We start from the raw sequence: 16,213 nt of genomic DNA on the forward strand, positions 1-16,213 counted from the left end.
AAAAAAAATCACATGTATCTCCCCTCCCGTCTCTCCAACCTGCTTTCTCCCAAGATGAAAGGCAGCTCTTTCTGTTCACTCACGGCCCTTTGCTAGTGTGTCTAATTGAGTTGACTCAAGGCTTAGCCGTGGGCCCCTTGGACTCCAGGATCTTGCCCTCATCCTGTAGTCTTGAGCTGCAATTTTTAGTCCTCCTTTGCCAGTCTATCCCACCAGAAAGTTCACATTTTCTCCCTCTGTTAGCAGAACAATTCAGTTCTCTTTCTGATCATTGTGCACTCTGGTTATCTATTGTGGGTTGATCTCCCCTGAAAAGTGGAAATTTTCATCCATTTAACAGAATAAACAGTTTACCCACCCATTCAGATCATGCAAATATGATTGGTATAAATGCAGATTATGTATAACATCAGTTTGATTTTTGTTCATCTATTCCCCCCATGTTTCTAATCTATTGACCACCTGGTTCACATTACTCTATCGTCTCTTCTAGGGACTTAGAACCCTATTTATGTGAAGTTTCTTTCTCTCTGTCCCCCAAGTAAAAACTTTCCTAAAAATTACCCAAACAAACTCACTGCCGTTAAGTAGATTCCAACTCATAGTGATCCCATGTGTCAGGTAAAACTACCCCTGTGTGTGTGGGGGGGTGGGCGGGGGGGAATAGAAAACAAAAAAAACGATCCCTGGGAGATTCTGAGATGATGACCCTCTACAGGAGTAGAAAGCCTTATCTTTTCTGCACGGGGCCTGCTGGTTCCAAACTGCTAAAACTGGCAGTTAGCAGCCCAGCACATGAAGCCATCAGAGATCCATGTGAGAGTTGGACGTTGCAAAGAGAAGACTGAAAAGCAATCGGTGCATTTGAGTTATGGTGCTGGAGAAGAACATTGAAAGTACCGTGGGCTGTCAAAAGAACAAACAAACCTATCTTGGAAGTTGGACAGCCAGAATGCTCCTGAGAGGCAAGGGTAGTGAGTCTTCCTCTCCCGGACTGTAGACGAATTCTCACGCGAGACCAGTCCCTGGAGAAGGATATCATGTTTGGGAACGAAGAGGGCAGCACCGTCTTCCCAATCGTTCCTGTGCCTGAGCCCACAGTTGCAGCCACTGTGTCAGTCCATCTCCTCGCGGCCCGCCCTTTTTCATCACCCTCCCACTTTACCAAAAAGTGATGTCTTTTTAGGGAGTGGCCTCTCAGCACTCTGTCCAATGTATCTGAGACAGCCTTGCCATCCTTGCCTCTGAAGCACTCCATCCGTACGACTTTCAATACAGATCCGTCTGTCCTTTGAGCAGCCCACGGGTCTTTCGACATTCTTCCCCACACCTCAATTCAAATTCACCGATTCTTCTTTGGTCTTCCTTATTCAGTGTCCAACTTTCACAGACACGTGAGAGAGGTGAAAATACTCTGGCTTGGGTCAGCAGTCCCTTCATCCTCAAAGTCTCATGCTTGCTCGTCAATCCTCTAAAGAGGTCTTGTGCAGCAGAGTTCCCTAATGCAATTCATCCTCTGATCACTTGACTGCTACTTCCAGGAGTATTGATTGTGAGTCCACCAAGGCAAAGGACTTCAACCTTTTCTCCATTTGTCATGATGTCACCTCTTGGTTCTAGTATGAGGTTTGCGGTCTTCTTTACATTGAGTCATAATTCATACTGAAGGTTCTTTAAATTAGCAAATGTGATTTGTAGGGTTAGAAGGATAGGCCAAGTTTTTAAAAGTATCTATTCTTAAAAATACTCCAACACCATCCTAATAATGATTGCTCTTTATTTTAGGCAGGGAAAGTTTTACCGATTGGAAATAGAGTTGCAAGTTGTTTGACTGAAAAACTTCCCCGGGTAAGCATTTTCAACATGCATTTGTGCTTATTACTATGATTTTTATTCTAGATAAGACAACCCTCAGTTTTTCTTATAAAAGTTGTATAAATATTTAACGTGGTCAATTTTGATTTAGTGTATTTTGAGACCTTCTATTGCTTTTGCTTTTGTTTAAGGGAGTTACAATTCCAACCTTAATATCTCCCAGTTTTATGTAAACTATCCTGTTTTTTAAATACAGCCTTTAAAATATACAGTTAGTTTCCATAAGTACATTTTAGGAAACTGTTTTATTGGGAGCTATAGTAGCCAGGGCACTTTCTACAGACATTGAATTAAGGGTATTGATTGACTGGCATGGATCAGTCTGACTGACAACCACCCTTTAGGAGAGAATAGAACTGCTCCTGTGGGTCTTCGAGGCTGTACAGCTTTCCAGGTACAGAATGCCCGTAACAGACACTGCGTGGCTGTTGGTTTTAAAGTACCAAGCTCATGGTCTCCTGGGCAACACTCTGCCCCCAGAACCAAGGTGGCTATGAGTTGGAGTTGACTTGATGGTAGTGAGTATCCGTAAGCTTTTAAAATATTTTAAGAATTGTACTTTATCTAAATCAGATGGATCGAAATAAGATTCTGACTATTTTCTTGCCTCATTGTAGCTCATGACACCACCCGAAGTAAAAAAGTTTTTGAACTTCAGATACGCACCTGCTGGAGCAGAAAGAGTATTTTATGGCAGAGCCAATGATCCCCAAATTGCTCCTAATTTAACACATGGCATAAAATCAAAACATTCAATGCAGGTAACTGGTTTTCCTTTTACTTACCACCCCTGTACATGAATCTACCGAGGTGAAAAGACCCAAATGAGATATTGGTGAGATTCATCCTTCCTGTCTTTCCTTTTACTAGTCTTTGCTCAGTCTGTCCCCAAAGTATCAATCTTGAGCAGTGCAATGAAAAAACAATACAACAGGGAATGGCACAGACAGTGTAGAGAAGCCAGTGGTGTTAGCTCTAAACTACATATTCTTTCTGTTAGTTAATAAGCACCCAGTTGCATTCCATTTCCATACAGCTTGAGAGATACGGTCAGGCTGTGTTTGACAATAACGATCACACTCTGTGCTGGAGACTCACTCTTGCCTATCAACACACTAGAGTGTGGCTATCGAGACCTAGATGGCAAGGAGGTAGATTCGGCATGTTCCCGATTCGTTTAGTATGTGTGCTGCCGAAGCAAGCCCTACATTCCCCGTTCTAATGGTAGGAAAAAGCCAGGTATTTGGAGTGAACTGGTGTCATTCCCAATCATCTGGAATATTTCGTTCAGTGATCCATGGGTTGCTGCCCCTAAACTATGAATCCTGTTGAAAACACATGTTAAGGTCAGTGGATGTGTGAGCAGCTCAGCACCCATTCTGACAATCCATTTGGAGATGGGAAAAATGAATAATAATGACTAAATGTTTTCCCACAATCATGTATTCTTTCTCCTCCATGAATGACTGAGGTTATGGTTTCCAAATTTATAATTTTTCATGGATATGCTTCTTTCCCCCCGATTTCTTTAGGCAAGGATGTTGATCAATCCACCGCCAATTACCACATTTCAACAGAAATTGAAAGATAAGAAAGAAGCTGTGTACTTAAGCAATCGACGAGCACCATTGGGAAAATCTCATGACCAAGCACCCGGATTACCAAAAGGGATGGATATAATCAACACGACCTTTGGAACCTCAGTCATTAGAGGTAGCCAAAATATAAGTGGTGCTGAGGGGGAGGTAAAAAGAATTTTGGAAAATAGGATAAAATATTCTGCTCATACAATGCTTGGAAAGTTATGTAGACAACTGTAAATAATGATTCTTGAATAAACGTTAGGATCACAGCAAGACAGTCCCTTTTAGATTCAGAATCCTTAGCATTTGCGTGTGTCAAGGAAGTAACACCTCTGACTGTAGAGCAGGGATTAATTACGTACAGGAGAGCTCGTGTAAAGACCGAGAGACTGGGGAAAGTGGCCCCGGGGCAACTGCGAAGACTCCGGCTTCTTTTTGGTCATCCAGTTGTGTGTTGTACTTCTGCTAATGCTTCTTCTGCGTTCCTAACTTTCAATTGCATACAGTATACCACGGACAAATAAACTTGATGAACGCCGCGCAGCATACTCCCTCTACAAAGGTCCATAACACTTGGATGGTATGCAAACAGCAGGGACTCTTATGGCAGCATCCACTGCAATCTGGAAGGACAGTAGAGCCGAAGTTGCAACAAAGGACCGTCTATAACAAGACAGCTTGCAGGCTATTCTTGTTCCCTAAGGGTACAGCCTCCTCCCGTGTTGTTAGCTCCCTTCTCCACATCAACCTGGCATCGCTCTTGTACCATCCTTCCAAGTCTCTCCCCGTCTTCCTCCACGGAGGAAGAACCACAAGCCAAATTTTCTTGACCACAGGAGAACCAAAAGCCATGTTTTCTTGACCTTGAAAAGAAATTAAATCATTGCTTTGCCTTTTCACATATATTAAACTTCTGTACCAGGAAACTTAACTTTTTAAAAAATAAGTAGGTGGACTAGGTTCTTTTCCTTAACATTTACTCTGGGGATAGTGTGCCACTCCCATAAAATGCAGAATCTGCAGTTGTGCCTTATTGCATCTGACCTAAATTGGCATGAATTTAAGACATCTGAGAGATGCTAACATTTGAAACATCAGAAAATGTATTTTACAATAAAGTATCTTTTCCATAGGAAGACTAAGCAATCTTATTTATGTAAATTGTTAGTAGATATGACATGGTAATTACAGCCATCATATTATAATTGTTATCTAGGATCAGTTTGTTTTAAAATGGAAAGTACTTCCTAGGTGTACTTTTAGATATATACTAGAAAGAATGCTTCAGACTCTGTGGGTGTTTATTAGTAAGAGTAGTGGATTAATATTCCAAAAAAGAACGGCTTTTGTAAGCTTACTTTACATAGGATTGTTTTCTGGTATTCTTGACTTTGTTCACAGGCCTCTGCCTTTGGGAGAAAGGCTGAATGGAAGGAAAATGATGTTAATCTATGGTGTTAGGTGCCAATTGTGCTGACAGAAAGAGAAGAATCAAACTGTAAAGGATGGTACATTTAAATATTATGCAAAACAATGAAAACGAAATAATTCACATACTAAAAACTGGGTACCACCAGTTATGGGACAGTTAAGCTGTTGCACAACCATTTGATGATTCTGGGTTAGGAACCAGTAGAATGAAGAATTTCTTCCCGATTCCAAAGATTCCCCTAATATCTTTGACTACATTGAGGATGGAGAAGTTCAGATTAAGACAGTCTCAAGGCATGTGGTCCAATATAGAACTGGCAATGTTTGCCCCATGACTGGTCCTTGGAGCATTTGGGTTTCCCTAACTGATTTGTGATTCAAGCCTGCTTGGGTCATCTTTAGAAATTTGGAGGAAATGAGAACCAAATTTGCTCAGAGAGTCTCAGGATCAAGAGTAAGTGGGCTCACAAAGGTGGCAGAACCTGCCGAGGTGATGTGACACAGATCCCCGTCAGTGTTCAGAATGCTGGAGAGAGAGGGGGTCCGGTGGAAGTCTCTAGCACAGTGTCACAAGGCACTGTCCTAGCTTTTTAGACGAGTTCCATTTATGTTGGCTTCAAGATCTCCTACGGCAGTGGTTCTCAACCTTCCTCATGCCACGACCCTTTAAGACAGTGCCTCATGTTTTGATGACCACCCCCAACCATAAAATTATTTTTGTTGCTACTTCATAACTGTATTTTTGCTACTAGTATGAATCAGGTGACCTCTGTGAAAGGGTTGTTTGACCCCCAAAGGGGTCACGACCCACAGGTTAAGAGCTGCTGTCCTAGGGCATCAGCCTGGTTTGGGCAGTCAGCACACTCTACTCGTCATTTATTCTAGTCCATTTAAATACATTATAAATCAATGGAAGGTACCTGCAACCTGTTAACTTTCATGAATTCTTCCGCCAGAATTATCTGCTAAGGATGTGGTGAATCCACCAAAATCTTATAAAGAAGTATTAAACGAAGGAAAAGAAGGCCACGAGCTGTATGTTGTCTCGCACAACGATTATTATGTGGGTAAGTGTCCTCCAGTGTGAACTACTCACCGCTCACTGCCTTGAGTCCAGGTCGGTTTTAGATCTGGAACACCGTACACGTATTGCATGGTGTGATGTGGCGAGTCCGAGAGACGACATTCACATCCTACCTGGTCTATTGACTAGCTTTCAGACCTCAGGCAATTTCTTTACCTGGTTGTCACCTCTTCTAATTTCTTACCTGGGAAAGATACGGTACTGGGAATCCCTGAGGAGTGCAAATGGTTAAAGCGTCCAGTTGTGAACCAAAAGGATGGATGTTCAAGCCCCACCTAAAGGCACCTCAGAAGACAGAAATGGTGACCCGTTTCCACCCGCAAATCAACCATTGAAGATTGTATAGAGCGGCATTCTACTCTCACACACATAGGTTAGCTAGGAGGTGGAGTTGACTCGACAACCCATAAGACTGTTATGAAGATTAAATGTGTGCATGCAGAATGCTTAGCACGGTGCCTAGAGCTCCGGAAACATCAGCTATTATTACTATTAAATGATCTTGTTTAATAGTAAGATATTACTAGAATTATTCCATACTCCCTAGCATTGAGTTGATTTTGACTCATAGTGGCCTTCTAGCATCACGAACAAACATTAGATGTGTACTGAAAACCACTCTCTGCCCTTGAGTTCATTCTGATCTATAGTGATACCGTAGGGCAGGGCAGAACTGCCCCTGTGGGTCTCAGGGCTTTACATCTGTACTGGAATAGACAGCCTCATTTCCTCCCTCTTGGAATGGCTGGTGGATTTAAACCACTGACCCTGTGATTAGCAGTTCAGTGTGTAGCCCGTGATACCACCAAGGCATAAACCAAGTGCCATCAAGTTGATGCGGACTCAGTGTGTCCCTGTAGGATAGAGTAGATCTGTCCCTGCAGGTTTTCAAGACTCTAAAAATTGTTATGGGAGTAGAAAGCCACATCTTTTCTCCTCAGAGTGGCTGGTGCTTTTGAACTGCTGACTTTGTGGTCAACAGCCCAACTCATAACCCACTATACCACCAGGGCTCCTTTGGACACTCTAGTGCTGTAAAATAAAACTTCATCGCTGATTCGTTGACGATAGTAGAGCCTTGATGATATCATAGACTGCCGACCGTGAGGCTGGTGGATGTCCTGACAATGACTAAGGGAGACCACAGAAGGGAAGACCGCATTTGAATTACGATTTTGGTGAAGGTATGCATGGCACTGTGGGCTACCAGAAGAATGAACAAATCTGTCTTGGAAGAAGTACAGCCAGAATGCTCCTTGGACGCGATGTGGTAAGGGTTAAGCTCGTGTACTTTGGCACATGTTTCTCGGAGAGATGAGTCCCTGCCCAAGAACACCGTGTTTGGTAAGGTAGAGGATGGGTGAAAACAGAGAAAGATTGTCAAGCAGGTGGAAACGGTGGCTGCAGTCGTGAGCTGAAGGACAACTACTGAGAGTAAGCCATAGGACCAGTCCGTGTGTTTTTCTATTGTACACAAGGTTGCTATGAGTTGGAACTGCCTCAATCGCACTTAACAACAAAAGTAGCAGCAGCAGCAGCACCCACCACCGCCAATACCACTAACTACCACAACATGTATACGGATGATTCATGAACTTCGTCTTTATTGTCTGGAAACAAGGCTTACTGCAGTGCAATGCCCCCCCCCTCTCTTTTGCTTTAAACTGTGGTAAAATATGCATAACACAATATTTGCCAATTCAACATTTTTCCTGTGCAATTTAGTGATAACTTTTGGCTACATTAATGTTATCTCCTCTCTGATTTGTTTCTTCTACAGTCCCCTCACAGCACACTCCCTCTTTCTGATCACAGCAAGGGCTCCGCTCTTACCCCCACTGCTTCAGCTCTGGGAATCTGCCAGCAGTCTCTGCTGATGGCAAGTCCTGAGATCCTCTCCACCCTCCCTCACATTCAACTGGCTGCTGCCTGCGCTCACTCCGATGACGCCTTCTGGTTCGCTACCTTGACTTCTTTCCTTAGCTCTACCCCTCCGCAATGCCTTCCTACCCGTTCCCGTCTCTCCCTTAATTTCATCCTCCCTCCCTTCGTTCCTCCCTCTTTTTCTTGCGAAAATATTTCATATGTGTTTTTTTTAAATAGCTGCTGGTGTTCAGCTTATCCAAATACTTAATTATTTTTAAAGACTCTCTATCAATAGATGGTTGATACTTAATATCCACTTTAAGGGAGAAAGATGAGGTTGGCTGCTACCTTAAAAAGCTGCAGTCTCAGCAGCCATTTACAGGGATGCTGTGAATTAGATTTACCTCCATGGCGGTGGGGTTGGCTTTATATGCATTTAACGATCTGAGGAAAACTATTATAGATTTTTTTTTCATTTGCCAGAAGAGCTCTCGTGGGTCGCACATAGCTGACATTACCTTGTAGGGCTGATTTTTAGAGAAGTTTCCACGCTTCTTGGAAAGTCATAGGATCTCCTCTTTTGATTATCGTGCTTATTTTCTTTTCATAATGAAAGTGCTTTTAATATTGTAAAACATATGTCATTGTTAAAACTATAAATACCATCAAACTTTACAGAAAAATCCTTGAAATGTCATGAGTCAAAGAGAACGACAGTTGGTTTATTGGTGACCAACTTTCTAATCCCCATTCATTACACCATGTGTCTCCAAAGAAATGGGATCGTAGTTTCCATGCTTGGGGGGAAATACATGATATACTACATTTTAAATCATTTGACAGCCAAGAGCCTGGTGTACAGTGGCAATGCTGTTAACTGACAGGCTGGCTGCGTCACATGAGTTCTCACCCCTTGGGACTTGGCTAAACTCAATGCCATCAAGTCAGTTATGCCTCACAATGACCCGAGAGGGCAGAGTAGACTTGCCTCCCACGGGTTTCCGAGGCAGTAAACCTTTACTGGAGCAGAAAGCCTCATTTCTTCCCTGTGGAGCAGCTAGTGGTTTTAACTGCTGACCTCAAGGTTAGGGGCTCAGCACACAATCCTATAAGCTAAACGGGCTCTTTACACAGGACAGGATAAAAAGGACCATAGGGTGGCCTATCAAATCTCTCATCTGTGAAGCTGCTGGTGAGCTCAGGCGATTGACGGACCCCCATGAACACCCCTCCCCTCTGCCCCACCTTATGGTGAGCAGCCAAGCATTCACCACGGCAACCCCAACACTCCTCCATGAAGGTTACAGCTTGGAAATCCTATAGGGATTTCTATAGGTCCCGTGAGTGGAAGGGACTTGACAGCAATGGGTGGGATTGCTGAAAACTATATGTCAGCCCTTCATTGAATAGCAATTAACTATAGATTTATAACATCTTGAAAAGCCACATCATTTACATCACGACTGAAGTAATATTTTTATAATGTTTTAGAAAATAGTAATAATAATCATTAAAATGTAATATTTTTATACATTAAAAGCTATATGGAAATCTATGTGAAGGAAATCTGCCATGGTTTCAAATTTAGATGTGCGTGCCTGTCTGTGTTTTGCTCCACATTATATTTATGTCTTTTCCATCGTCAGTGTTTTTAAGGAGTCCTGGTGGCATGAAGGTTAACTACTTGACAGCTAATGAAAAAGTTGGCAGTTCAAACCCACCCACCAACTCTGCAGGAGTAAGACCTGGCAATTTTCATTATTCACATTTTCAACCTGCAGAACCCTATGGGGCAGTTCTACTCTGTCACTTCGGGTTACAGTGAGTTGAAATTGAATCAAAATAGCCTAACACACACACACACACACACACACACACACACACTCTCTCTCTCTCTCTCTCACACACACACACACACACACACACACACTGCCATTTTCATCAGTAATTATATCATGTTTTCCATGGCTATAAGTGGCATCTATCTATCTATCTATCTATCTATCTATCTATCTATCTATCTATCTATCTATCTATCTATCTCTGTGAATGTGATCTGCTATCTCCTTAGGATACATTCCAAGCTTTCTAAATTTCTCAGCTTAAATTCACTCAGTTGGCATTTTCACCTTAAAGTCAAACTGTCGTTTGAACATCCGCTGCCTCCCAGTCGCATTTGACTCACAGGGACCCCCCAGGACAGAACAGGACGGCTGGAGGGTTTGCTCCTCTGTCATTTTTATGACTGTAGGTCTCTCCATGGAGCTGCTGGGGGGTCCAGACTTCCCAGTTAGCCGGGCAGCACCACCATGACTCACAAGGTGAACAATAGTTTTCATTTCCCCACACCCTCGTCATTGCACTTTGCCAATCTTACCGGTCCTTGCAGAGCTGATTGGTAACGTATGATTCATTATTGTTTTGATCTAGCTTTAAATTACTAGTGAGGCTGACTTGCTTTTCTCCATTTATTATTCTCTCAGCTATCTCTAGTCACCATCTTCTCTTTTATCCAGAAATGGGAAACACTACAGCATGACTCCAAAACAAACAAAAATAATCAAACAAGCAAAACAACAACAAACAAACAACCTCAGTCAGAATCAGAGCTTTAATGTAAAGACCTCGCTGTTAGGCCTTCCACCCTAAAGACTCCCTTTGAATGTTTCTGATAGGAATAAGTGATTAGATTAAAATATGAAGGTGGCCGCCTGCTAATGGCATCACCAAATCCCTCATGAGAGCAGTTCAAAGCCCCAGCCTCTCACCTGAGCACAGTGGCAAGGACTGCTCCTCTTCCTATCATCAGGATTTCTGGAGTTGCGGCCCCTGCTTTTTCTCGTTCTCATGCAGTTCTTCGATAGCCTTTCCCTACCTTCTTTCCAAAGTGCATCATGAGGAACTCTTCTGTGAAGGATCCTGGCGATTCCCAGCTCAGCCGGCTTTGCCCTCCCTGGCCAAAGCTGTGGGGATCGTGGCCCTGCGACAATGGCTTTCTTTATCAGACTCAGACTGTCAGCGTCCACAGTTGCACAATGTGCTTCGGGCAAGATACAATTGTTTGTGTTCCTTAACTCAGAAGTCTTCCTTTTATTCACAGGAGAAGCAAAGAACAGAAAATATAATCCATCGAGTTTCCATCGGTTTAATTTGTATGGAGTTCCAACACCACATTTTAATGATGGGCGACACATGGCGAAAACCTTATACTGGCTCCACGAGCTACAAATGTAAGTTTAATTCTAGGGTGGACACGTGTTCGCTATTTCACCGATGGACTACAAGAAAAGCTCATTTAAAAAAAATTCAACTTTAAAAGAGATAGTACATTGACTTGTTCCAAATATAAAATAGATAGAAAGAAACAAGCAGTGAAATGTCATCCCTACCCCTCCATCCTGTTTTTACTCAATCCCCTTGGAGATTATTATGAGTTGTGTGTGTGTGTGTGTGTAATTCTAAACCTACATCGTGTCTTCATACATAAATACAAAGGCAAAGAGAAATGGCTTTATTTTTAAGTCTCTGGCATCAACTCTTCTCATACATGTTAAAGAAAATGGGCTTTCAGATCTCCACAAAGACCATTACATTTACCTAACATTTATTATTGCGTTATATTTAATAGATAATTAAGCATTCTTTAAACTGTGACTACGACCCAACTTCCCTGGAAATTTCCCTGAATATAATTAAATGCAGGAAAATGTCTAGGGTAGCAAGGTAGTGGTCACAGTTTGTAGATGCTCAATTAATTATTAAATGAAATGGATTATTAAATGCTAGGCATGGAAAGCTAGAATTTATGACACATCACACAGGGTATTATGGCTAGAGGGGCATATTAATTGACCGTATCTCAGACTTTTGTGGACTTGTTTGAATTTTCTTAAACTTGACTTGTACGTGAAAAATTGATGGTGTGTTCCTCAGTAGAGCCCTGGCTTATATTGGCTGATGATACTGAGATTCTTCCTCATCTCTTCCCATAGACATGGGCAGTTTGATTCCTGAGTATTTCATCTGGCACAATCAACATGTGGAGTTGTCCTTCATATTGTTTTTAAAAAAAAACAAAAACGTGTTTGCAATGAAGAAGCCATTGGTCTTGCAAAATCTATTGCTCAGTCTTTTTTGTCATAAAGACCATATTTTCCAATTATTGTTCATTGTTAGTCTCAAACTTTTGCATTTCAATTACCCATAATTATTAATGCATCTTGATTGCATGCTTGATCAATTTCAGACAGAAATTGATAGAAATCTTCAATTTCTTCTTGACTAGCTTTAGTGGTTAGTGTGTAAATTTGAATAATAATTTTTATTAACTGGACTTCCTTATAAGTGGATAAATAGTATCTTTCCACTGACAACATTGTATTTCAAGATAGATCTTGAAATGTCTTTCTGATGAGGAATGGGACACCGATTCTCTTGAGTCTGTCATTCCCAGCAGAGTAAACCAGATGCTTGTCTGATGCAAACTGGTCAATATCAGTCCATTTCTACTCATTCTAATATATCAATCTTTATGTGTTCCACTTTATTTTTGAGGGCTTCTAATTTCCCTAGATTCATTTTCATACACTCCACATTCCAGTTATTAATGGATATTTGTAGCTCTTTGTGTTAGTTAGGGTTCTCTAGAGAAACCAAATCAGGACACTTAAGAGAGAGATGCATATATGGAGAGAGATAAATTTATACAACACGCAGGAATATAACAGCACAGAGGGCTCAGTTCAACTCACTTCCATGGAGCAGTTAATAGACAGGAAGTCCTTCAACTGCTGAGTCCAAGGTCAAGGAAGTAGACAGCTGAGTCTGCCCTTGAGCAATGCAGGCAGAGTCCGCCCACAGGCAGTAAACAGCAGGGCGGGTCACCAATAGTTAGCAGCTCAGGAGCTTAGTGAAGCAGGCGGGGATGGGATATCATGTGATATCGAACTCAAGCAATGCAAGATGACCGGAGCCACCAGCCTCAAGCTCAAGCGATGTACACACAAGCAGTGTGGCAAAGCAGGTCTCGAAGGAACCTCAAACTCTAGCGACAGGATCCACAGATTGACTTGTCCCAAAGGTGGTGTAACTCACAAATTGAGATGGAGAACTAGCTAAAGAAGCCCCATACTGGTCCAATCACCAGAGAGCAAGAGAGCGAGAGGTGGGCCTTGTCGAACCATTTATCTCTTTGCCCTCCAATCAAACTGCCACCTGATTAATCCCACATATTCCTATTGGCGCAATAAACCTACATATCACACTCTTTCTTCTCACTTTGCTTCTTGCCCTGTGATCAAACAGAAGCCCTGGAAGCTTTACTGCACATCATACGGTTAAGCCTACTTTGAGGAGGCAAATCTGCGCCAGTTGTATTTTAATTGCCTTCCAACCTTAGAAGCAGCTTTGATGGTGTTGTGCTTATGTATTGGGCTGCTGACTACAAGGTCAGCAGTTTGAAACCATCAGGCACTCCACAGAGAAAGGCTTTCTACTTCACTAGTTTCAGTCTTGGAAACCCACAGGGGCAGTCAGAACTGACTCAAGGGCAGTGTTTGGTTTATCAGGGGAGTTAGCAGCCCCAGCGTCGTGGTTACATGTTGAGCTGTGATCTGCAACAGCAGCAGTTCAGAAACCACCCGCTGCTCTGCAGGAGAAAGACGGGGGTTCTACTCCTGTAAAGAGTTACAGCCTGGGAAACCCACAGGGGCAGCTCTAACCTGTTCTATAGGGTCACTATGAGTCAGCATTGACTGAATGGCAGTGAGTGAGTGAGTGAGTGGTTAGGAGAGTTATTAGATTACCAAAATTCAGGATCAGAAAGCAATAAGGATATAGTCATTGTCCCACAAAAACACCTCTCTTCAACCAGCAGCCAAAACTCTTTCTGGTCCTGTGGTTCTTTGGTCTCTGTCGTCCTGGACCAAGAAGCCTGACTGTCTCACAGTACCATAGTTTCGCTTTCACAGTCCCTATTGCCTCTGGTCTCGGCTTCTGCCGCTTCAGACAGGGGTCTGGAACATGCTCTTCTGATGATCCTGGGCTTTCTATCTCTGCCCCGGCTTCAAAAGGCTCATCCTTAGAGCCAGAGGTGGGTGGGATAGTAACTGGAACTGAACAATCCTCTCTATTCGTGTTATACAAGTTCAATTTGTATTGTCTTGCCCAATCATTTGGTGGGAATGACAGAGACATAGATAGAGGAGTCATATTAAGACATTTCACTCCACCATAGTTAGACATTAGACTGCCAGCCATAATAAGTTAAGTAACTCAGTCCCACCAGCCACTCAGAAAGAGAAAGAAGTTGTCTGCTGAAGTAAAGATTTACAGTTTCAAAAACCCTATTTAGGGTAATGGTGAGTTGGAACAGGAGCCCTGGTGGGACTACTCATTGGGCTTCTCACTGCAAGGTCAACAGTTCGAAACCACCATCTACTCCGCAGGGGATAGATGAGAGTTTTTACTATTATAGAACTTATAGTCTCAGAAATCCAAAGGGCAGTTCTCCTTTGGCCTATAAGGTTGTTATGAATGGAAATCAGTTTGATGAGAGTGAGTTTGCTTTGGATGAATAGGAATTGCCTCAATGGTGGTAGAGTTGGACTTCATTCTTCAGTGATTTGTACTATAAACTTGGCGTCAAACATGTTTCCATTTAGCCAGAGCAATTTTATTCGCATTCATTTAAAGTAAATTTAGGGTTTGCTCAACTTTTAAGAAGTATATTTCCTCTGCAAAACAGTATCATCTTTAGTACCTGCTGGTTGTAATAATCAGTTTGAATTTGCTGACAATGTTTATTCATGTGTGTTCTTGTCTGACTGTGCACGTGCGTGTGCCTGAGTGAGCCTATGTGTATGTACGAGTGAGTAAATGGGCCCACCGGTACATGAGAATTTTATTCTCAGTTGATGTTGCAGTTATCCCTATGTTGACATACATGGCTACCTGCAGACATGCCCTTATTCTCTCAGGAGCATAATCCAGCCTCTTTCAGATGAAAAATGGGCTGCTCTTTGATTCACAGTATTTACCGCTCTCATCCCTGTGTGTTCCTTAATTATGTCTCCTGGGACCGACTGTGGACTCTGTTTGTTCACATGATGGCCAGTGACCTGCCATTACTTTCTTCTAACTTTACTTTTGTTCTTTTCTTTCTTATCTGACACAAGGTGCTGGTGGTGGAATGAAGAAATAAAAGATGAACTACTTTATTCTTAATCTTTTGTCTCTCCACAGAGTGGCACTCTTCTGCTGGAATCTATTCAACTGGATCATATTTTTATACTACGTTTAAATACTTTGAAAAGCAAATGATATTTAAGAATTTAATGCCATTGTTTTTATTCTTAGCCAAATAGTAGATCATTTACTAATTCGAATGTTATTAAATAGTAGTGTGGTGATGTGACTGTTTTAAAAAAGAAGTTTTATTCATTTAATCATAATAGCGGAAGTAACAAAATTATACTACAGAAAATTGATAAAATAAGATCACCCAGAAGCCTGTCATTATAATTCAACCATTAAAATAATTTCTACTGTGATTTTATAGGTATATATTTGTAGAGCTTTAGTAAGAGTGTAATATTATTTGATAGCCTCTCCTCTCCCTTAGCCTAATTGCATATTTTATGTAATCTTCATAAACATAATTAAAATGCAAGTAGAATATAACGAACGTTTGAGCTAATCTAATTCAGCTACCACTTGTAGACCTTTAGCATCGCAGCCTCACCTTTGACTCACTTAGTTCAGTATTCAAAGGTCCCAGGTGGGTCAAAAATATGAACTCACGAAAAAAAAAACCCACAAAGCTTTGTCTTTTGTATCTATCCAGGACCTACTATTTCGATCCCCTCCCGAGTGGTGAGCAGTGGTAACTGGCGCCGTCTAGTTCTTTTGGTCGTAGGGTGTGGAGGCTGTGATTCGTGTGGTTCATTAGTTCTTTGGACTGATTGTTTCCTTGCATTTTTGATTTTCCTCACGCTTCTTTGTTCTGGACAGAGAACAATGGCTGCCTCCTAGTCAGCTGCTCAACAACTCTTAAGACAGCCGTCACCTCTCACCAACGTAGAACGTGGCCTTTCTGCACCACGTGATGCCGGCTACCCTTGGTGTCCCCTGAAGCTGGCGTCCTGAGTCCTCTAAGCAGTAACTCATTTCCTCTGAGTGTTTTGCTAGGGCTACACATGTTTTCACAACATAGATGAATACCCCTGGAGAAATCACCTATGCCAAATTTCTCTCTATATTTGTGGGGATAGTCTCATTATACCCCTATTCAACATGCGTGTTTTATCTATGTATGATAGTTTTAGAGTACTGCTATTACTGTTAATGTGGGATTGTGTATGTAATAATAATATGT

General features: G+C 42.0%; 1 protein-coding gene across 1 annotated transcript in view; it reads left to right on the top strand.

Annotated features, from left to right (window-relative positions):
- Nucleotides 1-16,213, top strand: part of EFHB (EF-hand domain family member B) — a 73,901-nt gene that overhangs the window by 17,526 nt on the left and 40,162 nt on the right. The window contains exons 2-6 of the mRNA XM_075547173.1: nt 1,786-1,848; nt 2,493-2,636; nt 3,408-3,588; nt 5,846-5,956; nt 10,940-11,069. Coding sequence (XP_075403288.1) covers nt 1,786-1,848; nt 2,493-2,636; nt 3,408-3,588; nt 5,846-5,956; nt 10,940-11,069 — 629 coding nt within the window. The remainder of the gene's footprint in view (nt 1-1,785; nt 1,849-2,492; nt 2,637-3,407; nt 3,589-5,845; nt 5,957-10,939; nt 11,070-16,213) is intronic.

This window comes from Tenrec ecaudatus, chromosome 4, assembly GCF_050624435.1.
Source record: "Tenrec ecaudatus isolate mTenEca1 chromosome 4, mTenEca1.hap1, whole genome shotgun sequence".
In the NCBI taxonomy this organism is placed as follows: domain Eukaryota; kingdom Metazoa; phylum Chordata; class Mammalia; order Afrosoricida; family Tenrecidae; genus Tenrec; species Tenrec ecaudatus.